The sequence below is a fragment of the Condylura cristata genome, unplaced genomic scaffold (assembly GCF_000260355.1).
Source record: "Condylura cristata isolate star-nosed mole 26May11 unplaced genomic scaffold, ConCri1.0 scaffold00024, whole genome shotgun sequence".
In the NCBI taxonomy this organism is placed as follows: Eukaryota; Metazoa; Chordata; class Mammalia; order Eulipotyphla; family Talpidae; genus Condylura; species Condylura cristata.
Window position 1 is genome coordinate 30918419 of NW_004567125.1, and position 24783 is coordinate 30943201.

The window sequence follows — 24783 nt, forward strand, 5'->3', positions numbered from 1 at the left end:
AGCTGTACCCCATTGTGTAAGTTCCTTCCACTTCTGTCACTTCATCTCCCTCCTCAATCCCCTTTGCTCACTCTGCTCCAGCCACACTGGCGATCTCATTGTCCCTTGAATGTCCCTGAGCTTTCCAGATGATGCTCCCAATGTAGGACCTCTGCACACATTATGTCCTCTGGTTGGGACACTCTGACCAGCCCCGCCCATCAGGTTTCCTCTTCACCACTAGGTGACCTCTGCAGGATACATGCCCTCAGATGTCTGCCAGGTCAGATACCGTCTTTGTAAGCTCACACCAGTCATCAGACCTCACTGTAAGGACAAGAGTCTCTTTTTTCACCAGGCCAAGGGTGAACCTGCTTGTTTTCCACTGTATACCCAGCACTCTGGCTCTGAGCTCAGATTGGAACTGAACTGAGCTAAGTGCAAATCCTAAAGCTTGGATCACAAGCAAGTGGCCACTTCTCTGAGCCCATTTTCTCCTCCATAAAACAGTGACTAAATACCTACCCCATTATGCCAGTGTAAATAGCCAACAAACTATGTATAATTGTGGCAGATAGCAGGTACTTGATAGTCACTGAGTGAGTGACTGGAGTGAATGAGCTTGCGGAGGAAGTTGGGCCCAGGATTTCATGAGTTACTTAGAAGGTATGAGAGGCAAAGTTCCAAGATTAATATTAAAAAGGGAGCGACAACTTGCAGAGCAATGTATACACAATTTATGTACAAAATGTAAAACATGTACTTTATCAGTGCATCTATAAGAATGCAAATATAAACACACAGAGAAAATTCTGGAGGGACTCAAATTGAGCTGGGGAGAGGGGAGAATTCCACATGTAAACATTTCTAGAGCAATTGAGTTTTTTATGTGTCTTTGGTATCTGCAAAATAAATTAAAAGCCACAAAGCAAGTACCCCTGAGATCTTCCTTCCTTTGTCCCAACCCACTACTCATCTTCTCCAGCATCGGGGACCCTAAGAGATCTCCATTCAGCCCCTCTCTGAGGCTTGAATACCCAGAAATCCCCAAAGAGATCTGGTCAATCACAGCTTGATCACTGGCAGCAACGGGGGGCTTGCTCCCATGAAGGCAGTTACTCTGGTGACAAGTTCCTCCCCAAGAAAACTTGTCTCTTGGCTTAAACTGATGCCAGAGTCCTCAAAACTTCCACGTGCCCACCCAGCTGGGTCTGAATTAGCAGCTCCCTTACTTGCCCACACAGAAGTCCCGGAAGATGACATCCAGGATCTCTTCTGTGCCACCACCCCCTGTGAGGTAAGCCAGGTGGCCCCGGGCAACCCGAAGTGCCTCAGCTGCCAGGGCGAGGTCTCTGGCTTTCTTGTAGTGACTGAGGGCATCCAGGCAGCTCTGGAGGTGATGCTGGTGCCTGGTGCGTGTCAGAAGAGGTGGGCCTGAAGACGGGTCACCACACCTGGAAGGGACAAAGCACATGGTCTCTCTACCTTTGAAAGCAACACCGGTACCCACACCCATTCTGCAGATACGGAAACTGAGCCCACCACACAGGTCTGTGTCCAAAGTCATTGCCTTTCTCCCACTTGGGTAGAAGGAGGCTATAGAGAGAGGGGGGCTCACACTGCAGCCAGCTCCTTTCGCAGTGCTTCCAGGAGGTCATCCAGCCCCTCCCTGGTCAGGCAGGACAGCAGCAGGTAGGGGGGCAGCTCAGGACCGGGGCCTGGGCTCCCCTGGGAGAGCAGGTCTGACTTGTTCAATACTAATAGGAGCCTCTGGTTGTTCCCACTGGGACTCTGGGCTTGGGTGGTGGTGACAATTGTGTCCAGGAAGTTGCAGCTGGATGGAGAGGCCAGATCAGAGGCGTCCAGCACGGCCAGAATGAGGTCAGCCTGTTCCAGCCTGGGGGAACAAGAAGAATCAGCTACGCAGTGACCCCCAGAATTGGGTAATTAAGGACAAGGGGTGGAAGCAGCTGAGACGCAGCAGGAAGGTGAAGGGCTGGTAAAGAATAAGGGGCAGGGCCAAGCACGTGGGAAAGAGCTGAGCATTAGGGGGAAGAACACAATGCTGGGGGTTCATCAGGAGGGGCTGGCCAAGGACAGAGGCCCAACTCATAGGCTGCCCTCCCCAAACTGTCAAGTCCCCAAGATTAAGGGAGCTTAGCAGACTTTTCTGACTCAGGAGGAATAAAAAGTAAATGCAATAGGAAGAAACATGAGAGGATAGAGTCGTCTCCCCCCCTACTTACTTCGCAGCCCACCCACCTCTCTCGGGCACGCCGCACGCCCTCTTGCTCCACTGGGCCCACGCCCTCCCTCAACCCCGCTGTGTCACTCAGGAGTGCCGGGAACCCAGCCAGGTCCACAGGGGTCTCTAGTACATCGCGGGTAGTCCCTGGCTCCGGAGAAACGATGGACACGGGCTTCCGGCCTGGGGAGGTGAGCATGAGGGGCAGGGTGGAGATGAAGGACTCTCCATAAGGCTCCACCTCCACCCCTCCCCCACTCTCAGAGCTCAGTTCCTGAGTTCCTGGCCTTACCACCAGTCTAGCTTCTACTTACTGAGCAGGTTCACCAGGCTGCTCTTGCCAGCATTGGGGGGTCCTGTGACTACAACATGCGCGCCTGAACGAAGCCTCTGTCCACGCCTGGCATCTCGAAGATGTGCACCCAGGGCCACCTCCAGCTCCCGTACTTGGCTGTCAGCTGTGAGTAAAGGAAAGCAGAAGGATTTTAGGGAGTGGAGATGGCAAGTGTACCCATATCCCCATCTCCAGGCAGACCCACCTTGCTCCAGAACACCTTCCTCCAGGTTGTCATCCTCACCGAAGTCAATATAGGCTTCCACGTGGGCCAGAGCCTGGGGTAGAAGGTAGGTGGAATCATCATCCAGGAACCCATCCCCTAGCCCGACAATGTGCCCAGGCTCAGCCCCACCTAAGGGGCCAGGATGGCGCTTGAAGACAAGAAACTCCCACTTAAGGGCTGGACAGACAGGGCTCTAGTGCAGAGGATGGGTGAATGGGGACTTTACCTTAGTGAGGGTCTCTGCCCAGCCATGACACAGGTGGCTCAGCTCCCCATCCAGCTGCCTCAGGGCCTGTCTCCGTTGTGCCTCCGTTTCCGCATGGATCAGATCAGCCAAGCCTTCCACTTCAGTCAGGCTCAGCTTCCCGTGAGCAAACGCCCGCCTGGTGAACTCACCTGCCTCTGCTGGCCGAAGCCCAGGCACACTGCCTACGGAAATGCCCGGAATTCTGAGGCCCACCTGGCTACAACCAGACCCCAAAGCTGTCGGAACTCCTCCAACCCAAGCCTGCACTCACCCAGGGCCTGCAGGACGCCGCTCACCACGGCTGGGCCTCCATGCACGTGGAACTCCACGCAGTCCTCACCAGTGAAACTCTGGGGACCTAAAGTGGTGAGGCGATGAGAGTCAGAAGGAGGGCACAGCATGGAGGGGGTAAACTGGGTCATGGGAGCTACAGGAGGTTCAGGATCTGGAGTTCCTCACCTGGGAACCAGAGCACCAGCGCGCGGTCCAGCGGTTCCCCGGAGCGGGGGTCGCGGAGCAGGCGCAGGGAGGCGTAGCGAGCCCTGGGCAATTCCTGCGGTGCAGTGAGGCTCCGGAGGGCGTGGCCGCTGGCGGGGCCGCTAGTTCGAATCACAGCGATGCCACAGCGGCCTTGGCCCGAGCTCAGCGCGAATATGGTGGCTCCGGAACCCGGGGCCGGGGCACCGCTGCCCTGGCGCGTGAACGGCCTGAGACTGGACAAGAAGGACAGTCAGTGCATCTGGGAGGCTCTGCACAGCGTGGCAAGTCGATCTAGGGCTCGCTAGAAGGGAGATGCTCCAAGTGAAGGCTCTCTGGCTGAGAGGGCTGGACCCATTAGCGGCCGCTAGGTGACCTAATTAAGGTCTCGGAGAGCGGGTGACCCAGTGTGGGGTCTGCGGCAGAACAGACAGGGCTTGGAGGAACAGGAAAGACGGTTCAGCCGCAGGGAGCTAGGCCCCCAGTTCCTAGGGAGGTTTGTGCCCCAAGCAGCGCCTCCGTTTGTCACACCCTTTCCCTCCGGGCGCCCCACCTGCGAGGCCCACGCGCCGTCAGGTTTACCAGGGTCCACAGGCCCCGCCACATGGGTTCGCAGCCAGCGGCCCGCCGGCCCGCCCTTCTCCCGAGGCTTCAAGTCCGGACAAGAGGCCCCGCCCACTCCGCGGAGTGACGGCAAAGCGCTTACCGACTCTTGGCTGCCATTGGGCCCTTTAGAAAACGTGCCGCCCACCCAGCGAAGGCCTTCGTTTGTATTGGCTGATTCGGAGGGTGGGCGCGGCCCCTGGGGTGCAGTGAAATGGCATTCCCCCGGCAACATCCGACGGGATTTTAGGCTTCTAAAGCTGCGCTACCCGAGACACCGGAAATGAGGGGTGGGAGGAAAGACGGGGTCTGACTGTGGACCCGCGGAGTTACGGAAAAAAGAGCGTCCGATCCTGCATATACCATCTAGCCGCTTCGTAGCTTTGGGCGAAGCCAGACAACCTTAGTGGCTGGGACGGATGAGTTCTGGGGAACCCACACGCTACCGGCCTTGGGAAAATGTTGTCCAAATTCTGGGAAGATTATTTTTCCTATTTGTTTTCCAAGACCACTCCAGGCCATGCCCACCTTTGCCTCCCGCTGTCCCCTCAGCCTCGGATGCCCTTACTCATTTGACAAGCTCATCCTTAAGAGGCCTCTAGCTCCAAGGTCTCCTCCGCTAGGAAGCCTTTCTGAAACCCCAAACACCACCCTCTCTCCTCTCTGGCCCGCGCCTGCTTCTGCAGAGCTGTGTCTGGTCTGTCTCTGGCTTCCGAAGAGGCAGAAAGGGAGTCACGGAGATCACTTTCAGGTTAACCTAGGACAGCGCAGGATCGCAGAATAAAAGCGCTGATGATGGAATTCCCGGCACCGACTGGGCGGGTTCTCCCAGTTTCGCACGGCCAATTTTCTGGTTCTTGGATAGAGCGGGCGGGCGACGGCGGGCGACGCACCTGCACTTTGGAAAGAATTGGTCGAACCGACTAGAGTTCTAACCCTCCACCCCCCACCCCACCGCACCCCACCCCCGTCCCCATCATGGCTCCCAAGCCTGCCCTCTCAGCTTTTTCATCTGTAAAAGAGGAACGATGACATTCGCTGACTGCGCGCTGTCCCATCTATCACAGGTATACATCAGCTTCTAGTGTTTGCCTTATGAGAACCAGACCAGACCCCAGTCTAACGGAGGAGGTTACTCAGGATGATCTGGGATCATTCGGGTGCCAGACTAGATACCAAGGATAACATTTAACAATGACCTACGTGATATTGGGGACATCTTAATTATTAACTTATTTGAAGTTCACATTTAACTAGAAAGACTTAAACGTGGCAATTCTAAGTAGTTTACATCGGAAGGTGCAGGGGTTAGCTGGATGAAGAACGGGTGTCTTATGCAAGTGAACTACGCGTGCTGAGGCAGGACTTGCTCTAATTATTTATTCTCTTCTCCCCAATGGTAGTTGATTTACTGCTCTGACCAGGCGCACCCTCTCCCATCTCCTGCCTTAGTTTATCCCGCCCATTTTATTCCAAACCGCGCCTCTGCAGATGGAGAAACTAAGTCTGCGTGGCCAGCGCTGGGCGGGGACGAGGCCCAGAATACGGCAAGAGAAAAGTGGAAACTGCAATTTAGGTGCGGGCAGGGACGAGCACCACAGAGTGAGGTGGGCGGGCGAGAACGAAACCCAGAAAACAACAAGGGCGGAGTGGAGAACTCTAGAGTGACGTGCACAAAGCTAAGGAGAATCGAGGTTCGGCGCGGGCGGGGACGAGAAGCAGCGCTCTGGCACGCGGGGACGGCGGCCGGCGCGGGCGGGCGCGGCCTTTGTCTCCTCCTCCGGCGCGCTCGGCCGCCGCACCGGCTGCATGAACCCGCGGCCCCCCACCTCCGGGGCCGCCCGTAGCCCCTGACCTGATCTGCCCTGCCCTCGCCATGGCCGAAACCGCCTCCGGCGCGGGGGGCACATCCCTGGAGGGCGAACGCGGCAAGCGGCCCCCGCCGGAGGGCGAGCCTGCAGCCTCGGCGTCTGGAGTTCTGGGTATGTGTGCGGCTGCTGGATCCGATAGGGTTGCAGGTGCCTTGTGTGCGTGCGGCAATTGGACGGGAAGGGGATTAGGGTCAGCTGTCCCGGGCCTGGAGTCCAGTAGAGGAGCCAGCTCCTCCCGGCACTGCAGCCGCGGTCGGCGGGAGCAACTAAGACCGTGCGGGCAGGGGTCCCGGAGGAGAACTGTGGACACGCCCCTCCCGGAGGCTCGCCCCCACCCCCTTGCTGAGGGGCTGAGCCAGGTCAGGCCCCTTCCCCTTGGGCTGCCTAATCACAGCTGGGCAGGGATGCGCTTGAGATCCTCCGCAGAAGATACAGAATCACACTGTCCTGGGTTCGAATCCCAGGTCAGGTCGACTGTATGACCTTGGGTGTCTGACATAAACGCTCCAGGCCTCAGTTTCCTCATCTGTGAAATGGGGGTAAGAACCGCACCCAGCTGTGAGGTGGCTGACATAATATGGGGAAGTGCTCGGTACTGCTAGTGAGCGCTATTGATTGTGGTTTGGAGGCGGAGTTGGGCCTCAAGATGAGTAAGATTTGTATGTGAGGACCTGGGGGAAGGGCATTCCTAGAGAAGGGCCTGACTGGTGCAAGGACATGGAGGGAAGCAAAGAACCCAAGGCCAGAGTTCGCAGGGTCTTGAATGCCATGCTGAGCACCAAGAAGCCCTGGCAGGTAGAGAAGGGACAGAGCTGGAGGGGTCAAGACTGAGGTAGGCTCCTAGTGTAGGAGTTGCCTGACACAAGTTTGTCCTGCCTGTCCCCCAGATAAGCTTTTTGGGAAGAGGCTCCTGCAGGCAGGTCGCTACCTGGTGTCCCATAAGGCATGGATGAAGACAGTACCCACGGAGAACTGTGATGTGCTTATGACCTTCCCAGGTATCTGTGTCCCCCATCCAGTGCCCAGAGAGGGCTCCCCTGAGCTTGGTTTCCCTGAGTGGGAGTCTATGAGAAACCTCAGACCCCTCGTGGCAAAGAGCCATGGGTCCCTGTGCCCCTTGGCAGACACCACCGATGACCACACTCTGCTATGGCTGCTGAACCACATCCGTGTGGGCATCCCTGAGCTCATCGTGCAAGTCCGCCACCACCGCCACACGCGTGCCTACGCCTTCTTCGTCACCGCCACATATGAGAGGCGAGTCCTTGGCCTCTTGCTGACCTTGCCATCTGGCTCCCCACCCTTCTAAACACCATTTTGTGAGGTCCAGCTACCCTGTGTTTGTCCTGGTGGTCATCAAGCTGCCAGTATTCTCCCCATGATCCCCCCACCCCTGTCTTCCCAGCAGCCTACTCCGAGGGGCCGATGAATTGGGTCTACGCAAAGCAGTGAAGGCCGAGTTTGGTGGTGGCACCCGTGGCTTCTCCTGCGAAGAGGATTTCATCTACGAAAATGTGGAAAGTGAGCTGCGCTTCTTCACATCCCAGGTGCACTAGCTGTCCCCCAGTGTGCATCCCTAACCCTTGGGTGGCTGCTACCTGTGCTCACACCCTGTCCCCTGCAGGAGCGCCAGAGCATCATTCGCTTCTGGCTGCAGAACTTGAGAGCCAAGCAGGGCGAGGCACTGCATAATGTGCGCTTTTTGGAGGACCAGCCAATCAGTGAGTGTCCGATGCGGTGTCTGGAAAACTATCTATCAAGGGACAAAGGCGGGGCCTGGAGCCAGACCAATCAATGAGTTTAAGGGGCGGGGTCTTAATGGAGGTGTGGAGGGGATTTGTCCCCTGGGATCTCGGATGTCGGGCCAGTACCATGGACAGCAACCCTGTAGAATTTGTGGTGTGGCCCTGGGAATCAGTTCCCCCCTCCAGAAAACCAGTCACCTCCTGCAGGTCACCTCCTGACATCAACTTTGCATCATTCCTTACATGTTGAGAGTAATGATTTGAGGCCCAAATGGCCTTATTTCAAAGCTTGGCTCCCCACTGGGACCCACACTTCCAGTTTTCCTTCACCCCCTCCTACATGCCCCTGCCCCTCCCAAATTCTGAAGGAGAACCAGATATACTGTCCACCCAGAATTCCTCTGGGAAGAGCCTCTGCTGGTGTAAGAGTAGGCAAAAAGCCCAAGGTGGAGAGGGGGTAAGGGAGTGATGGGGTGGCCAGACCAGGAGCAGGCAGAGAAGCAGAATCCGCCATTCTTGTCCCCTAACAGTCCCTGAGCTGGCAGCCCGTGGGATCATCCAGCAGGTGTTCCCAGTCCATGAACAGCGTATCCTGAACCGCCTCATGAAGTCATGGGTGCAAGCCGTGTGTGAAAACCAGCCCCTGGGTATGGCTTGGATCTGGGGATGGGCAGGGATCCAGGAGGAGGGCAGGGCTGACCAGGACTCCCTCTTCCCCCTATAGATGAGATTTGTGATTACTTTGGTGTCAAGATTGCCATGTACTTTGCCTGGCTGGGTTTCTACACTTCGGCAATGGTGTACCCAGCTGTCTTCGGCTCAGTCCTGTACACATTCACCGAGGCTGATCAGGTGAAGGGTGTGGGCTGGGCAGAGGCTTGGGTGCCCCAGGTACCCTCATCCCTGGGACAGCCCACTCACCTCAGCCCCCTCCATTAATCCAGACAAGCCGGGATGTATCCTGTGTGGTCTTTGCTCTCTTCAACGTGGTCTGGTCAACACTGTTCCTGGAAGAATGGAAAAGAAGGGGAGCAGAGCTAGCCTACAAATGGGGGACTCTGGACTCACCTGGGGAAGCTGTGGAGGAGCCACGACCCCAGTTCAGGGTCAGTTTTGCAGGGGGTCTGAATCCGAAGAGTTCTTAGAATGGGCTAAAGGAGAGAAAGTAAGTAGGGTGGGTGTGGGGGAGGATACTGCATGCTCAGAGGAAAAGGAGTAGGAAGTCGGATTTGAGGGGAGGGTATATTTAAGAGGGGTCACCGTGAGGATCAGGGCATGATGTGTGAGGCAGTAGACCCCCTGGTCTTATACAGGGCCCGCCCCTTACCCCGTGCTAGGGCGTTCGGCGTATCAGCCCTGTGACCCGGGCCGAGGAGTTCTACTACCCACCGTGGAAGCGGCTGCTCTTCCAGCTTCTTGTGAGCCTCCCCTTGTGTCTCAGCTGCCTGGCCTGTGTCTTCCTTCTCATGCTGGGCTGCTTCCAATTGCAGGTGAGTTCCAGAACCCACTCCTGCTTTGGCCCCAGCCTGGTGACCCCTCACCTAGGTGACCCCTTCCCTAGGTCTACCCCAAGCTGCTGGGGTGACCTTGACGCCCTCCCTGGTCCTGCAGGAGCTCGTGCTGAGTGTGAAGGGGCTGCCTCGTCTCATCCGATTCCTTCCCAAGGTTGTGCTGGCCCTGCTGGTCAGCATAAGTGCTGAGGGCTACAAGAAGCTCGCCATCTGGCTCAATGACATGGGTATGCCCTGTGGAGGGGGGCCCCTGCCTGGGCAGAATGTCCCACTGCTCACGTGGGACACACCCCTCACTTGCCCCCTCGGCCCCTAGAGAATTACCGGCTGGAGAGCGCCTATGAGAAGCACCTCATCATCAAGGTTGTCCTGGTGAGTGTGGTGGCCAGTTAATGGGCAAATGCTTGCCAGGGAGACCTGGTTCTGCATGAGGCACAGCTCTGCAGGCGGGGCGGCAGGGTGATCACCTGCCTGTCTGCTCCCCACAGTTCCAGTTTGTCAACTCGTACCTGAGCCTCTTCTACATTGGCTTCTACCTCAAGGATATGGAGCGTCTGAAAGAGGTGAGGCTGTGGCCCGAGTCAGTGCCCCCCAGTGGCGGCCAGTGGGGGGCTAGCCCCGGCACCAGGGGTCCACGGGCTCTCCAGCCCTTCCCCCCCCTCCTCCATCCTTCTCTCCTTTTTGTCCGTCTGTCTGTGCGTCCTCTCTGCCTGTTGCCCCCCCATCTGTCCGTCCATCTGTCCATCGGTCCCTCCACAGCTCCTGCTCGTCCTGTCCCTGTCCCAGAGCCTCGAGCGGCAGCTTCGGGCGGTGCTGGTCCCGCTCGTGGCCCTGCGGTTCCGCCTGCTCATCCTGTCCCTCCGGGGCCTTCTGCTCGTGGCCTGGGCCAAAGTATGGGCAGGTGGCAAGCCCACGGGGCCTCGCCAGTGTGGGCAGTGTGCTGTGCTGGGGTCTCATGCCGAACCAGGGGCGCATGCTTAGAGGGGGTGGGGTGCTGCTGGCAAGGGGCACCGGCTGAGCTCCTGGGTGGTGCTTAAAGCTGGGTGGAGGTTGCAGTTCGGTTGGCTGGGAGTGCTGTGGCCTGCCAGGCTCTGGTTGGTGGCAAGTGAGCTGTGGCGGAGGCTGAACACTGGGGCCTCCATATCCAAAGGAGTGGACTCAGGAACGGGGGTTCAAGGCATGTGTGTGGAAACATGCTGCAGGAGGGGGCCCCAAACCAGTAGGCTGTTTCTGTGCCCAAGACCCCGCCCACCCCCACGCAGCCTCTCTCACCCCTTCCTGCCCCCAGATGCTGGCCACACTGCTGATCACTCGCCAGTTCCTCCAGAACGTGCGCGAGGTCCTGCAGCCACACCTGTACCGGCGCCTGGGCCGAGGCGAGTTTGGCCTGCAGGCCGCCTGGGAGCTGGCCCAAGCCCTGCTCAGCCTGCTGAGCCTCCGGCGCCCTGCACCTCACCGCCTCGAACCCCAGGCAGAAGAGGGATGCAGTGGTGGGGGAGGCCGCAGGTGTCTCAGCGGGGGCTGTGGGGCTCCTGAGGAGGAAGAGGAGGCCACGGTGGAGCGACAGCCGGTGGGCGAAGGGGGGGAGGTGGGAGATGGGCCAAGGGGGGGCAAGGAGGAGGAGGAGGAGGAAGAGGAGGAAGAGGACGAGGAGGACGAGGAGGAGGAGGAGGGCGAGGAGGGTGGCCTCCTGGACTGTGGGCTCCGTCTGAAGAAGGTCAGCTTTGCTGAGCGGGGAGCTAGGCGGCAGCGGCCTGGCCCAAACCCCGAGGCACTCCTGGAGGAGGGGAGCCCCACCATGGTGGAAAAGGGGTTGGAGCCAGGAGTGTTCACACTAGCCGAGGAGGAGGATGATGAGGCCGAGGGGGCTCCTGGCAGCCCTGAGCCAGAGCCGCCCGCTGTCCTGCTCCGCCGAGCTGGGGGTGAGGGCCGAGACCAGGGGCCTGATGGGGGCCCAGAGCCAGAGCCAGGCTCAGGGGACTCTGCTCGGAGGCAGCGGCGACAGAACCGGGCATCTTGGATCGACCCACCGGAGGAGGACCATTCACCTCAGCTTACCCAGGCTGAGCTGGAGAGTTGTATGAAGAAGTATGAGGTGAGGAGGGGGTCTTGGCAGCAGAGGCAGGGCTCTCCAAGGAGGTGGCACGCAGTCTCCGGGTGGGTGGTGGGGGTAGATAGCAGGGCCTTTGACGTGGTAGAGAACCTACCAGAAAGGCCTGAGGGAGATATTTTGAGGGAGCTCGGCTTGGTAGAAGAAGGTGCCCTAGGTAGCAGGCCTTCCAACCCGAGGGTGGCCAGAGGCTACTCCCAGGTTCTCTCTGCAGGACACGTTCCAGGACTACCAGGAGATGTTTGTTCAGTTTGGCTACGTCGTGCTCTTCTCATCTGCCTTTCCACTGGCTGCACTCTGTGCTCTGGTCAACAATCTCATTGAGATCCGCAGTGACGCTCTTAAGCTCTGCACAGGGCTGCAGCGGCCTTTTGGGCAGCGGGTGGAAAGCATCGGCCAGTGGCAGGTGGGGGGAGGGCCTGCGCTCAAACGGAGGCCCAGAAGGAGAGGGGGTACACCTGGGAGGAACAGGGCCCTAGGGGCGGTGGCCAGCCTGGCCTGAGCTCCCTGTGTCCCCCTTGCAGAAAGTGATGGAGGCCATGGGTGTCCTGGCCATCGTGGTCAACTGCTACCTGATTGGCCAGTGTGGACAGCTGCAGCGTCTCTTCCCTTGGCTCAGCCCTGAGGCAGCCATCGTGTCTGTGGTGGTGCTGGAGGTGGGACTGACAGTGGGTGAGGAACCCAGGGGGTGGGTGTACTGGCAGGCGTCTGTGAGCCTGCAACCTGCTCTCTGTCCCTCAGCACTTCGCTCTGCTCCTCAAGTACCTCATCCATGTGGCCATTCCTGACATCCCGGGCTGGGTGGCCGAGGAGATGGCCAAGCTTGAGTACCAACGCCGGGAGGCCTTCAAGGTATTTGGCCAGGGTCAGTTTACCCACTCCATGGGGTTCCTGTGCCCCTGGCTGGTGGTGAAGATGGAGCGGATCTCAGTGGCTGAGTGCACAGCAGGTCAGATGTGCCGAGCCCGGGGTAATGATCAGCATCAGAGCAGGTCTGGGCCCGTCTCACATCCCGGCGGCATTCAGGACCGGGGTGGCACTGATGATATTAAGCCACCTGCTAGCTCGAGCGGAGCATCCCGGTAGGGGTCAGAGACACAGCTGAGGCTTCCTAGAAGCCGGGTCTCTGCCACCTTCCTCGGAGAACTACAGAGCTGGCCGAGGGGCTCGCCGTGATGATCTGCTGCCCATCGACTCTCTTGCCCACGGCGAGTAAGTACTTGAAGTAGAGCAGATGCCCCTGAGAAATGGAAGGTCTCTTTGATTTTAAGCATGTCAGTGGACATTGTCGGAGCTCGTGTGGCCACTGGCTTCTGGAATGGCCAGTGCAGAGTCTGGTCTGTACCCATCATGGTTCTCTTGCTGATTCTCCAGAAGTCAGGGCATCTGTGGAGGCCCAATATGTGTTTCCATTCTTCCAACTCCTGAGAGTGCCTGGCATGCAGCCGGGGACGGAATTGGTGGCAAGTAGACGTTCTTTCTCTCAATTCTCAGAAAGTACCGGCATGGGTCCAAGGATGCAGTTGGTGCCCAATAAGTGTTTAGATCTCTCTCCACTTCCACAGAGAGCCCCAGTGTGGATCCAGGGATGCCGCTGGCACCCAATAAGGGTTTGGAACTTGCCCCACTTCCAGAGAGGGTATCGGCGCACAGCCTCGTCCCAGTCCTGGTAACAGCTTTACTCTGCCTACAGAGACATGAGCGCCAGGCCCAGCACCGCTTCCAACAGCAGCAGCGGCGGCGGCGGGAGGAGGAGGAGCGCCAGCGGCACGCGGAGCATCACGCGCGGCGGGAACGGGACGCCAGTGGCCGGGAAGAGTCCAGAGCCGAGGGCTCTGGACTGGACCCTGCTGCCCCTGAGAAGGCCTCAGCCAAGGCCAAGGGCAGTGGGGCAGGTGGCCACGGGTCAGAGCGGCCCAAGCGCCCAGGGTCCCTGCTGGCACCCAACAACGTCATGAAGCTGAAGCAGATCATCCCACTGCAGGGCAAGTTCCTGTCATCAGGGACTGCCTCCTCGCTAGCTAATGTGGGGACCAGCCTCACCACACGGCCGCCGCCTGCCCAGTCGCCTACCGGCAGCGACACCCGCCTGCCGGCCTTCCTCAGCTTCAAGTTCCTCAAGTCACCTGAGACCAGGCGGGACCCTGAGCGCAGCCACTCCCCACCCAAGGCCTTCCACGCTGGCAAGCTCTTCCCCTTCGGTGGGGCCCGGGCTGAGGCCGGGTCCAACGGGGCGGGAGGGCAGGCCCGGCCGGATGGGACCCCTGGCAGTGGCAGCAGCCGGGTTCAGCGGAGTGGGCCGGCAGACGAGGCGGCGGCTGAGGAGCCAGATGCCCCCCGGCCTGAAGAGGAAGGCTCAGGTCATAAGCTTTAACTCGGGGGTGGGGACTCTGGGCTGGGCTTTGGGGCTAGGGGTGGGGTGGCCAGGTCTGGGGAGAGGGGTTGATGGGATGAAGACCAGTGAAGGCCTGGTCTTGGTACTGGTTGGGGACCTGAGTGCATGGTACTTGGAGCCTGTCAGTCAAAGTCTACTCAGTGTCTCTAGGTCCTTGAGAGCCTGGAGCCTTGTGCCTGACCCTCCTTACCCCCAGGGAGGGATGCCAAAGCCCCCTGTCCTAGCATTCCACCCAGGGTGTCCTTGCCATGTTCTGGTGCCAGGAGAGATAAGGGAGGCTCCCTTGCCACCTGGCCCAGCCTCTCCTGCCCTCATTAGACCCCACACCCAGCTCACTCTGGGGGGATGAAACTCCCCCCCAGGCCTCTATGCAAGTCCCTACCCTGCAGCCCAGCTGTTCCAGGAGACCTTTCTTGGAGTAGGGACTAGAGCTGCTCACCCAGGGAGTTTGGATGTTGGGCCCACATTTGTGCTGAGCAGGGGCCTCACTCTGCCACCCCCCACCCTGCCCTGGGTGAGCAGCCCATCCCTAGGGAGCCCTAGAGGTAGCAGCTGCAGCACTAGGGACATAGTTAGAAGTTAGAGGGACTTCCTTGGTGTCCCCCCTGTGATGGGAGGAGATGTACCTGAAATGCCCACCCATCACTGATCAGAAGCAATAAGGCCCTTGATGTGCCTGGAAACCCAGGAGGGTGCACGGGGCAGGGTCCTGAGTGGGTCCGGCAGCCGGGACGGCATCCCCCCGGAACGGCCCCTCTCACCTCCGCAGGGACAGCACTGGCCCCAGTGGGCACCCCCACCCTCTGCACCCGCCGTAGCCGGAGCCCCGCGCCACCGCCATCACCAACGCTGCTGCCCAGGCCCCCGACGCCGCCTGCTGGCTGCTGGCAGTGGGATGGGCCATGGGGCTGTGGGGGCGAGGGTGCTGCCCCCCGCCAAGCCCCCACCGATGCTGCCGAGTGCCCGCCTTGTGCCCTGGCTGGGCCCCCGCCTGCCCTCCAGCCCCTGCCAGGGGACGCCAGCTTCTACAGCCTTCCACCCCCAGTGCTGCCATCCACCTCTGAGCCCCCTACACCCTCACCCAGCCCCAGCCCCCAGGCTGTGTGCTGGCCTACTGGCTGGCATTAGCCTCCTCCCACTCCAACCCTCGCCCCCACTCTCTGTTCTGCTCTCATATGCAATACTGACATGGCAGCAGCCACCACCCAGAAAATCTACTTGGGCCCCAGTATTGGTGACCCCATCCTGGGGCAAGGGCCTGGGGGAGCCGCCCCCATCTGCCGTTTACCTTTCAACCAGGATGGGGGAAACAAACAGAAACCCAAAAACCCAACAAAATACACAAACACAGAATAGGCGGTTATTTATTTGTTTTTAATTTATTTTGTCATATTTTTGTAAAACGGCAGAAATGCAATAAAAAGTATATTTCAACAGTGCCAGAAGATGGAACAGTGGAAGGGGTATCAGGGGGCCTGGGTGACTTGAAGTTGGCACTGGGGGTACCCCTCCCATTCTGTGACCCTTGGGGGCCTCCTCCTAAAAACTGGGTCTTGAGGCCACAGATGGAAAACTCCAGACTGGCCGCTTCCAAGTCAGCTCAAATTTGGGGGCTGACTCCAGACCCCCCAGGAGGAGTTGCAGGGCATCAGGCCCTTCCTTCAGGCTCCTAGACAGAAAAAAAGTCTCAATGTACTAAAAGGACTCAGCAGTTTGGGAGTCGGGCCTGGGCCCTGAGCCAGCCTCAGCCCTGCAGGAGTGGGGCTATTCTCTTGGCCATACTTGGCTGGCATAACCACTGCCAGGACTGCCATCTAGAACCAGGGGGTAATAGAAAGAGACTGGAGTGTGATCACTGGAAGGCATCTGGCACCCAGGTCACTGCATTGAGGATATGGCACCTTCAGGGGTCCCTGGGTGACATTAGCAAGTGGCCAGTGTGCCCCACTGTAGGTCATGCCGAGTCCCTGGGGCTCTGCCATGTGATCAGGGAAGACGTCACCTCATACATGTCCAACAGGGCCCTGCCCAAAGGTGGAGGAGCCCAAGGAGAGCCACTGAAAAGAAGCGACACTTTGGGGGGACTGTGAGACATCAGGGTTCACTGAAGGCAGGAGAGCAGCCTGTGCAAAGGCACAGAGGTGTGGGAAGGCAGAGTTTGGTGCGTGGGGAAGCAGAGAGGGTGGGGGCCCAAAGGCAGAACTGGGGAGGTCAGCTGAGGGGCCTGCACAGCCAGGGAACCCCCACCTATGCCAGAAATAGCAGTGGCAGGAGCTGTATATAGTCTAACGCCCCAAGGGGAACTGGGGCAGATGGGCAGGGTGCTGCCTGCTCCAGCTGCCTTCTGGCCTCTAAGTCCCCACTTACCCAGTCACTAACAAAGGGACTAACCACCTGCCCACCCAGGTGCTCAGACCAGCCTCTGACTAGGAATTCCATACCAAAGTGAGGAAAAGCCCCGAGCTAGGAGGTAAAGCCTCCTACTATACAGCTAGGCAGCCAGCCCTGGAACCTTCGCCAGGGTGGTGTTGGGCACCCTTCCTCCAAGGCCTGATGTGTCCTCTAGCTCGTTGGTCCAACCTTTCACCATTCAAGGCCCTGGCACTCAGCTCCAACCCTGAGGCCCCATTTGGGACCGGTGAGGGGAGCAGTGGCCTTCCCCTACAGCTTGGGCCCTGTGGTCAGAGCCCTGTACCCACTGTGCAGAACCCAAACACCCTCTATGGCCCTGAGCTCAACTCCAAATCCAGCCCAGCTGGAAGCCCTCATGGTCGTGGAACTCGCAGGCTACCGTCACCCAGGCATCCATGTGCCTGCGGTCTGTGCCTGAGGCCGTCTCCACTGCAGCCGGCAGGTGTCCCGGAGTGCAGTCCACCACAGTTCCACCCCGGGCAGCTTGACTGTCTCTTGGGGGCATCCTGATCCTCGGAGACACCTTGACAGGTGAAGCAGGGGGCGGCTCCAGATAGGTGTGAGTGAAGCAATCACAGCAGACCCATGAGAGACTCCAGCTGGTCCCAGGGCCCCAGTACATGGGGTTCCCTCTTGGCTCCTCGGTGATGATGGGATGACTCTCAGGGGCTCCGTCCTCTAGGGCTGAGGCACGCGGAGCAAAGACGCAAGGTCAAGTAGGAAAGACCCTTTTATTGGGGTGGACATGGAGCACGCACTAGTCCATGATAAAATGACTGAGGAGAAAGATCCAGAAGGGCCGACTTCCCCTTGCACACGCTCAGAGCAGGATCTGAGCACTGAATAGGTCCCAGTGGAACTTGAGACAAGGCCAAGTCTTAAAGGCCTAGACAAGCAGATGGGAGTGGGCAGAAGGGCCCCCAAGCTGCTGCCTGATGCAGCAGGTCTGGCTCGAGACCTTCGCAGACCCGCTCTGGCGTCTGGAGAAGTGGGAGGAGGGGAACAGGATGGAGGGAGAAACAATGTTTAAAAAGCATCTACCAATACCACACTACTGTGTCTGACGGCCCCTTTAACCATCACTTGGGACATATACAGCATAAATAAAAACTCAAGGAAAATAAATACATTGGCTCCTATGAGGTTGGAAGTGGTGTGGACAAGGCGGGGTGCGGGCAGGGGCGCTTACACACGGTGGGAGGGGAGCACAGAAGACAAGAGGCGCCTGTGGGGGAGTGTGAGTCTTAAGTGTCCTCGTGCATGTCTGGGCTATCGGTCCGAGCCACCTTGCGGGGGGGCGCAGAGCTCTCACCCTCGAGGTCCACTTGTTCCTGGTCTCTCTTCTTGGCGGCATTCTGGGGAACAGAAGGGGGGAGCTGTAAGTCTCTGACAACCAGAGTCAGAGAGAGGGGTCTTGGAACCCTGGATGGGCAGCCCCTCTACTCTCCAGACCTGCCCAGTTCCCTGAGGCCACTGGTGTGCAAGGAGTCACCATGCCTGTTTCACTGCAGAGGGCAAAGGGTGTGTGCATTCTCAAGCCGGGAAGCTCACAAATAGCCACAAATGAGAAAAAGTGGCTGGTTTGGGAAGATTTTTCCTTGCTGGTAGAGATGGAAACATGTAGGGCTAGGGAGACAGTAGGACAGGCAGCTCACACTGTCTGAGCTGTCACTTTTATCATGGGGCCACTCCAACCTCACCCAGGGCAGATCACCATTCAGTGGTCAATGTTACAAACAAAAAACACTAACCTTGTTGCAGAACAACACAATCATTCATTAAAAAAAATTTTATTAGGGGCCTTCCCTGGTGGCGCAGCGGGTTAAAGCACTGCACTGAGAAGCTTAAGCCACTTCCGCATGTGTTCGATCCCCGCCTGCCCCGGGAGGAGATCCACATAGCGCAGCAGACCTCTCCTGACCCCCCACTGCTCCCCTCAGCAGTGTACTTCGTTGATCTGCCTGTTCTGCTCCCCACTCTGTCTCTGGTGAAGCCTCTCACCCTCCGCATCTCTGGCCTATACCCCAGTTCTATATGAATAAATATATCTTTAAAAAAAAAATCTCTTTAAAAAAATTTTATTAGGGGCCTCCCTGGTGTGCAAGGGCTAGAGTCTCAGGGGTATCGAGCTATTGCAGCCACTGCAATGAGTTCAATCACAGACCAAGGAGCTGACTCACATGGCGCAGCAGACCTCTCCTGACCCGCCAGCTGCTCCCCTCAGCAGTGCATTTCAGTAGATCCATCTGTTCTAATCTCCACTCAGTCTCTGGTGTACCGTCTCAACCCGCCCTCCCCACCCTGCCAACTTTGGCCTACTCCCCAGTTCTTATATGCATAAGTAAATTTAAAAAATGATCTTTTAGGAAACTGTTTAATCATTAAAGGAAACGAAAACACAGGGCACGTTAGGATGGCAGTCTCTGGGACGGGACAGGAGATGACCTTTTACAGTAACTACAGTTACTTCTATTGCCTGGGTTTTTAATCATGCATACATTTCCCCATTGAAATAGATAATCTAGAGCCTCCCTGGTGGCACAAAGGATTAAGTCTCAACATTATGAAGCTATCAGCGGCCACTGTAGCATAAGTCCGATCCTCCGCCACTGAGGTGATCCACATAGCACAACAGAGCTCTCCTGCCTCTTGCTGCTCTCCTGAGCAGTGTTTCTCCATAGTTCCTCCTGTTCTACTCCCCACTCTGTCTCTGGTGAATCCTCTCACTCTCCAGCACCTCTGGTCTAGACCCCAGCTTTGTATGCATAAGTAAATGAATCTTTAAAAATAATAATGAAATAAATGATCTAGATAATAACACGGAAGTCTAGCAGCCCCTAAGGCCATGCTGGCCACATGTTCTCTCCTTGGGAATGCTCTTCCCCTACTGGATCATTGGCCAACTCCTATTCAGCCCTCAAGGCCCCACTCCAACACTGTAATTGCCCCAATGAGAGCCCCTCTTCTTAGTATTGTATCCCGATTCCCACAAACTGAGCCCCTTCATGCCTTACCTTTTTGTCCCATTGCTGATGTAGGTAACGCAAAAGGATGTTTGTCTTTTCTGTCACGATGACTGAAGAGGAAAGACAGAAAGTCACAGGAAGAGGCTACAGGAGACCCTGCCCCAATCCTCACTTGTGATGCCTCACCCCTCCTGGTGTCCTGACCTAGATTAAGTTTTGGGTGGTCTTTGTGGATCTCCCAACATGCACCCCAACCTAGGAGGAGGCTTTAGGAAGCCCACGTTTTTGCATTCCTGAGGTCATAGTCACTACCAGGCCACAAGCCAGCAATACACTGGGGTGCTCACTTCCCAGGGAGAGGCGGAGTCCTCTACACTGTGAGGAATTCTTGCCATAGGCAGAACAAGCCCTGTGTAGGTCCAGGCAGACCAGGGGCACAGATCCACACAGCCACAAGACAGGAACCATCCAACCCAGCCAGCAGGACCCAGGGTAGAGGGGTCTTTTTCACATTAAAACATTTCAACCACCAAAAACAACCTCAGAGTCCCTCTGCCCTGCAAGCTCCAGGCCTTTCTTGGGAATCCCATGGTCTGGCTGTCCCCTCCCTCCAGCTGCCCACCAAAGTCCATGACACTCATCATGGACCCTGTGGTGTGGAGCCAGCAGGAAACGCCTGACCTGATGGGAGGTGTGGGGCAGAGGGCTGGTGAGTGGCAGAGAAGGGTGAACAGCGGTCGTCACATGGGGCTGGACGTGGAGCTCAGAGGAGACCTGGAGCAGGGCAGTTGTTTTGCTGCTCCCACGGACATGGAGTGGGCCAGGGTTCTTTGGGTTACCTCCTAATCTGTTCTGTGGCCCGCCCCTCAGCAGCCAAGTTGGAACTGACTGACAGAGTCCACTTACTCTGTTCAGATGGGTATTCCCGCGTGGGCAGGTAGACTGAGGGACGTCGGTTCTGCAGGAGGGTCCAGAAGGTATGGGTTAGGGACACACCTGAACCCCTTTACCTGGCACCCACCCGCCAACACAGATCAAACCACCACCATGCAACATAAGGGCCGACTTGGAAATCAGCCCGTTCCCTGTCATACCCCAATTAGAGGTGAGCATCACCACCAACCCACCCCCACTATTCCCCAACCCCCAGAACACCCACTCACCGAGGCTTTACACACAGAGTCTGCATGAAATCGACTAAAATTGCTTTTGTTGTAGACGGGCAGTCCTTTCAAAAAATCTGCCTAGAAAACAGGGAAGATGGTGAATGAGAAACCGGGTAGCCCACTGGGTGTAGGCTGAGACTCCAGGTGACTTCAGGATTCATCTTTTCTGTTCTTACTGTTCCAGTTGTACTGAATGCACCCTAAAGCCGGCTACCTCTTTTGTTCATTCATGACCAGAAAACACAGCCAACCTCGCGAAAGCACACCTGCTCCTCAGGATCCTCAAAATTGCCCATAACCAGGCAACAGGCAGGAAAACTGAGGCTGAGAGAGAATGGACCTCTTGTTTAGTCAAGAGCAAACGCAAAGCAGAGATTAGACTCAGGTTACCCAACAGCAGGGCTGTCTTTTGTGCCAGTTGACTTATTAATCTTCTGGTTTCGTTTCCATTTATTCACATTGATAGAGACCTGGGATGGAAAAGTCATCAACCGTAAGAACCCTCACAGACCAGAGTAACAATAAACATAAGGGAGCAGAGGGCTCGCTGCGGTGGGGAGGGAGGTTGGTACTCCAGGGAGGCAATAGGACTCACAGCCCAACCCTTAAAGGAAAGCTCTGGAGGGGAGACCCTGACTGTAGGAGGCAAATCTCAATGACAAGACATGTGAATAAAAGCCAAGAGGCCCAAGGTCTTGGGATGCACAGAGAGAGGATGGCTAAAAACTAGGGTCAGGGAGTGACCTCGCAGCAGAGCAGGTAGGAGAGTGACTATCAAAACTGGGGTGGCTGTCATGCCAAGAGGGGCATGGCCAGCGCACAGTTCCTGTTTGCCCAGCCCTAGGCAGAAGCTTCCAGAGCTATTGTCAGCCAATCATCATCAAGACAGGGCTATTAAAGCAGAAGAGTCATGTGGCAAAGTCACCAGGCTCTAAATGAAAATGAGGGAGTTGATTTGAATTTGAGTTCACCCAACCTGAGAGGTCAAGCTCCTTCTATTATATGCCACGCCAATGTCTGTTTCCCTGCCTGTACACCCAACGCTCTGAACCCCTGCTGACTATAACCTTCCCTTGGTGGCCAGTATCCATACCTAAGTCCAGCACTGTACCATATCACCTTCTGGGGAAGGTGCCCCCACTTCTGTAAGCCTAGGAGGCTGAGGGACAGGGTAGACAGGGAGTCTGGAATGTGAAGGGCCTCCTATTCCTACTAAAGTGACCTCAAACTCAGGTGACTACCAACCCATGGGCAGTTCAAAGCCCCTCAAAGATGACTCCGCACCCCAGGACCTCTGCCCCAACTCCACTGCAGACTATGGGGCCAGTGCTCCTCATCCACTGTGGTCTTCTCAGACTCTTGCCCCCAAGTCAGGCACCAGTGCTGCTCCTGACCTTGGGAACCCCAGTATGCAGGGAACATGAGATCAGAAGCTTCAAAGTGAATCCAAAGCAGTCATGAGGCCAGGATGCTAAAAGGGGCTTTGTGAGGCCGAGGACAGTAGGTAGAAAAGGTCTGGATGGTTTGAGGAACAGGTAAGGTTGCCCAGAAGCAATGATGCAGGTGCTGAGATTTAAAAAGTAAGGGGGGATCCAGTCCCTCTCAGACCCCACCATGTCCCTAGTTCTGTGAGCACCTCCCAACCCCACTCGCACCACACACTTCTTGACCTGTGTGCCATGACACCCTCCAGGAACGCCCCTCTTTTCTATGTTGGGAACACCGAACAATCTCTTCACACCTGCCACCTTCCCTTTCCCCACATCTTTGGAGCCCCTGTCAGAGCAGTGCTCACACCTGGAAGAGATCATTTGTTTTCTACATCCACCTCCCTTGCTAGAATGGCACCTGAGGGCAGAGCGCAGGGGAGCGCTGATTCAACCCTTGGCTCTGAGTGACCAGGCAGCAGAGTGAAGAGAGGCACACTCACTCTTGGCTGCACCCTGGTCTTGGCTGTGTAATGTCCCATCCCTGCCACCCTACTGGTGAACTAGGATTACAAGAGGGGCCCCCATCTAAGACCACACAGGGAAGGAGCATCTCATGGAGCTCCCTTGCTGGCAACTGTCAGCATCAGTGAATTTGTAGCAAACAAATGAAACAAGGCTCAGACACTGCAGAAATCCTCATCCCAGACAAATCCTGGCAACAGTGGGACCCAAAAGCTGTTGACTATATCAGCAAACATTCAGGGGACAGCTCTGTGCAGGTAGCCCAGCAAGGACCCACTACAATGAGAGGACAAGAAACAATGTACCATGAGAGAAATGGGGGCAGCCAAATCAGGGTGGTGCTGGAGACCCATTCCACAAGGAACAGCAGGTACAAAGGTACTGGGGTGCAGGGATTTGGAGTGTGAGCACATGAAAACAAGACCTATGTGGCTGGAGCTCAGAGGTAGGTATGAAGAGGTTGGAGATGAGGTCACAGAGGTGGGCAGAGACCAAGGAGGTAAAGGGGGTAGTTGGGAGTTCAGCTAAGTTAAAGAAGCCTTGGAGAGTTCTACATGCTAGAAAGTGGTGTAATCTTATCTCCATCTGTAAAAGCGCCCCCTTGGCTCCAAAACTACAAGTGGGGAAAGGAAGAGCAAGTGGAGAGACAAGGATTAAGACAGAGGCAAAGAAACCAGTGAAGAGGCTGGGGCAGGTATCTGGGGGAAGATGGTAGTGCCTGACCAAGCCACGGACACATTCACAGTGTTTTGGAAGCAAAGCCAACAGAACCCTTTTATAGACAGGGTGTGGGCAATGGGATGCACTGAGGAATCAAGGACAACAACCAGGTGTGGGGACCCACATGTCAGGAACCCGTTTTCCCATTTCCTTCCAGATAAGAAGTCTCTTTAATCCATCCCCCACTACATCCATAGCTGGGACCCTGGGTTAAGGGGCAAGAGGGCTTTCTGATTTGCCTTTAGCAAGTTCCATCACCCCCAAGATCCCTGGGATGCCAAATAATGAGGAATGGGAAAGGGCTTCTGCTCTACTCTAAGGCTGGGACACCATGGCATTTTACAGATGGGGACAACTCCCATGACAAATCCCAGTATGAACTAGCTGACCCGGTATGACTAACTTCCCAATAACCACTGGCATTATCCCCACTTCCAGACGAGAAGACGGCTGGAAATCAGGGGTCCACGTCGCCAGCTCATCAGCTGAGCATTTACCGTCCTTAACCCTTCACCACCACAGGTGCCTAAACTGTCAGGTGTCTGGGAAGTCTGGACCACTGTTACCGCCATTTAACAGGAACAGAACGTGGGGTTAGAGGATGGAGCTGCTCCCTCTTAGGGACAGATCAGGACCTCAATGTTAGGGGTGGGTCAGGGATCTGGGGGGCAGGGTCAGTCCGCGATGTCGCACTTCTTTTGGTGACAAAGCCCCGCAAGTATGGCTGTCAAGCCCCCTCCCCCGTCCCGATACCCATACGGGTCTCCCAAGCCCTCTCAAACGCTCTCGAACTGGACAAACCCAGGTCCGGAATGCTCAGGAAGAGACTCGAAACTGGGGTCTCGGGGGACCCCATCCTCACCACCCTAGGCGATTTCCGGGAGACTAGAGACCCGGAAATGAATGACTAGCCAGGGCCTGGAAGCCCGCAAGGGGTCAGGGGTCGGAAACAGAGGAGGGGCGCAGTAAGCAGGAAGCTCACAGCAGGGTCCCCCGGTCGAAGGTCACAGGTCAGAGCGAGGGGCGGGGCCGAAGCAGTGGGACCCGGCAGAGAGGTGAGGGGCCTCAGGGATTACTAAAGGTGGGTGGGCCCGCGGCGCCATTTTGTCGAGCGGAAGGGGAGCACGGGCCTGGCGGCCGGTCTCACCATCTTCTATTTCCTCCGTCGCCGCCTCAGCCGCCGTCTCAGCCGCCGCCGTCGCCACCACAGCCGCCTTCTTAGCCGCCGCCGCCGCACAGTAACTTCCAGCCACGGCACAGCCCACACTGATGGTGCCGTCGCCCTGCCGTCATTGGTCCACTCTCTAGCCCCACCTCCAAGATGTGGCGCCTGTGCGCGCCCCCATTGGCCAGATTCGTCTAAACTACATGCCCATTGGTCTCCACGCCGCCTCCCTCGTGGTTAAGTTCGGTTGAGAGAGCAAACCCCGCCCGAGACTTGGAAGCGACCGGCTGAGAAGTCCGGAAGTGGGCGGAGGCCGCGCCTCTGAAAGCCCCCTGGGAATTGTAGTTCACAACTTCGGAAGTTAGGCAGGTTTCTTTCTTGAGTTTGCCACCCTTTTTCATACTGCCTCATGGGGGTCTCACGGCAACCCCGAAAACCGGTACCCACCATAACACCACCGGCCTCCTCCCCGGGGTTTCAACCGTAGGCTTGATTTTAGCTTGCACAGCTGCCTGAAAAATCTTTGTAATGACAACTCACATTCTTCAAATTCCTTCTATGGTTCCCACTGACCTATGTTTCCAGTCACCTTCTAGACTCCAAATTCTGGGCCTTAAAGGGCTTCCTCCATCCAACTTTTTTTTTTTTTTTAAAGATTT

General features: G+C 57.0%; 3 protein-coding genes across 5 annotated transcripts; 1 reads left to right on the plus strand and 2 right to left on the minus strand.

Annotated features, from left to right (window-relative positions):
- Nucleotides 1–700: 700 nt before the first annotated feature.
- GTPBP3 (GTP binding protein 3 (mitochondrial)) lies at nt 701–4258 on the minus strand. Of its 3 annotated transcripts, XM_012729309.1 has the most exons (9): nt 4062–4172; nt 3491–3744; nt 3303–3389; nt 3011–3213; nt 2764–2836; nt 2539–2682; nt 2242–2407; nt 1598–1876; nt 701–1433 (listed from the first exon to the last, which is right to left on the minus strand). In XM_012729309.1, the coding sequence occupies exons 1-9, from the start codon at nt 4112–4114 to the stop codon at nt 1208–1210; spliced, it is 1485 nt and encodes a 494-aa protein (XP_012584763.1). In that variant the 5' UTR covers nt 4115–4172; the 3' UTR covers nt 701–1207. The 3 variants fall into 3 exon arrangements, with proteins under 3 accessions (XP_012584763.1, XP_012584762.1, XP_012584761.1); XM_012729308.1 differs by lacking the exon at nt 4062–4172 and adding an exon at nt 4215–4258 and having other exon boundaries at nt 2539–2836; XM_012729307.1 differs by having other exon boundaries at nt 2539–2836; nt 4062–4174.
- Nucleotides 4259–5106: 848 nt separating this feature from the next.
- ANO8 (anoctamin 8) lies at nt 5107–16766 on the plus strand. The gene is made up of 19 exons (XM_004688635.2): nt 5107–5178; nt 5515–6093; nt 6870–6980; nt 7107–7239; nt 7391–7529; nt 7607–7703; nt 8258–8374; nt 8452–8579; nt 8672–8833; nt 9065–9217; nt 9339–9465; nt 9555–9610; nt 9727–9801; nt 10527–11333; nt 11563–11754; nt 11873–12004; nt 12090–12200; nt 13042–13708; nt 14513–16766. Exons 2-19 carry the CDS (start codon nt 5988–5990, stop codon nt 14869–14871), a joined length of 3672 nt encoding a protein of 1223 aa, XP_004688692.1. The 5' UTR covers nt 5107–5178; nt 5515–5987; the 3' UTR covers nt 14872–16766.
- Nucleotides 16767–16867: 101 nt separating this feature from the next.
- On the minus strand, nt 16868–24216 carry DDA1 (DET1 and DDB1 associated 1). The gene is made up of 5 exons (XM_012729049.1): nt 24107–24216; nt 20285–20365; nt 20028–20079; nt 19170–19231; nt 16868–17510 (listed from the first exon to the last, which is right to left on the minus strand). Exons 1-5 carry the CDS (start codon nt 24107–24109, stop codon nt 17400–17402), a joined length of 309 nt encoding a protein of 102 aa, XP_012584503.1. The 5' UTR covers nt 24110–24216; the 3' UTR covers nt 16868–17399.
- Between the last annotated feature and the right edge of the window lie 567 nt (nt 24217–24783).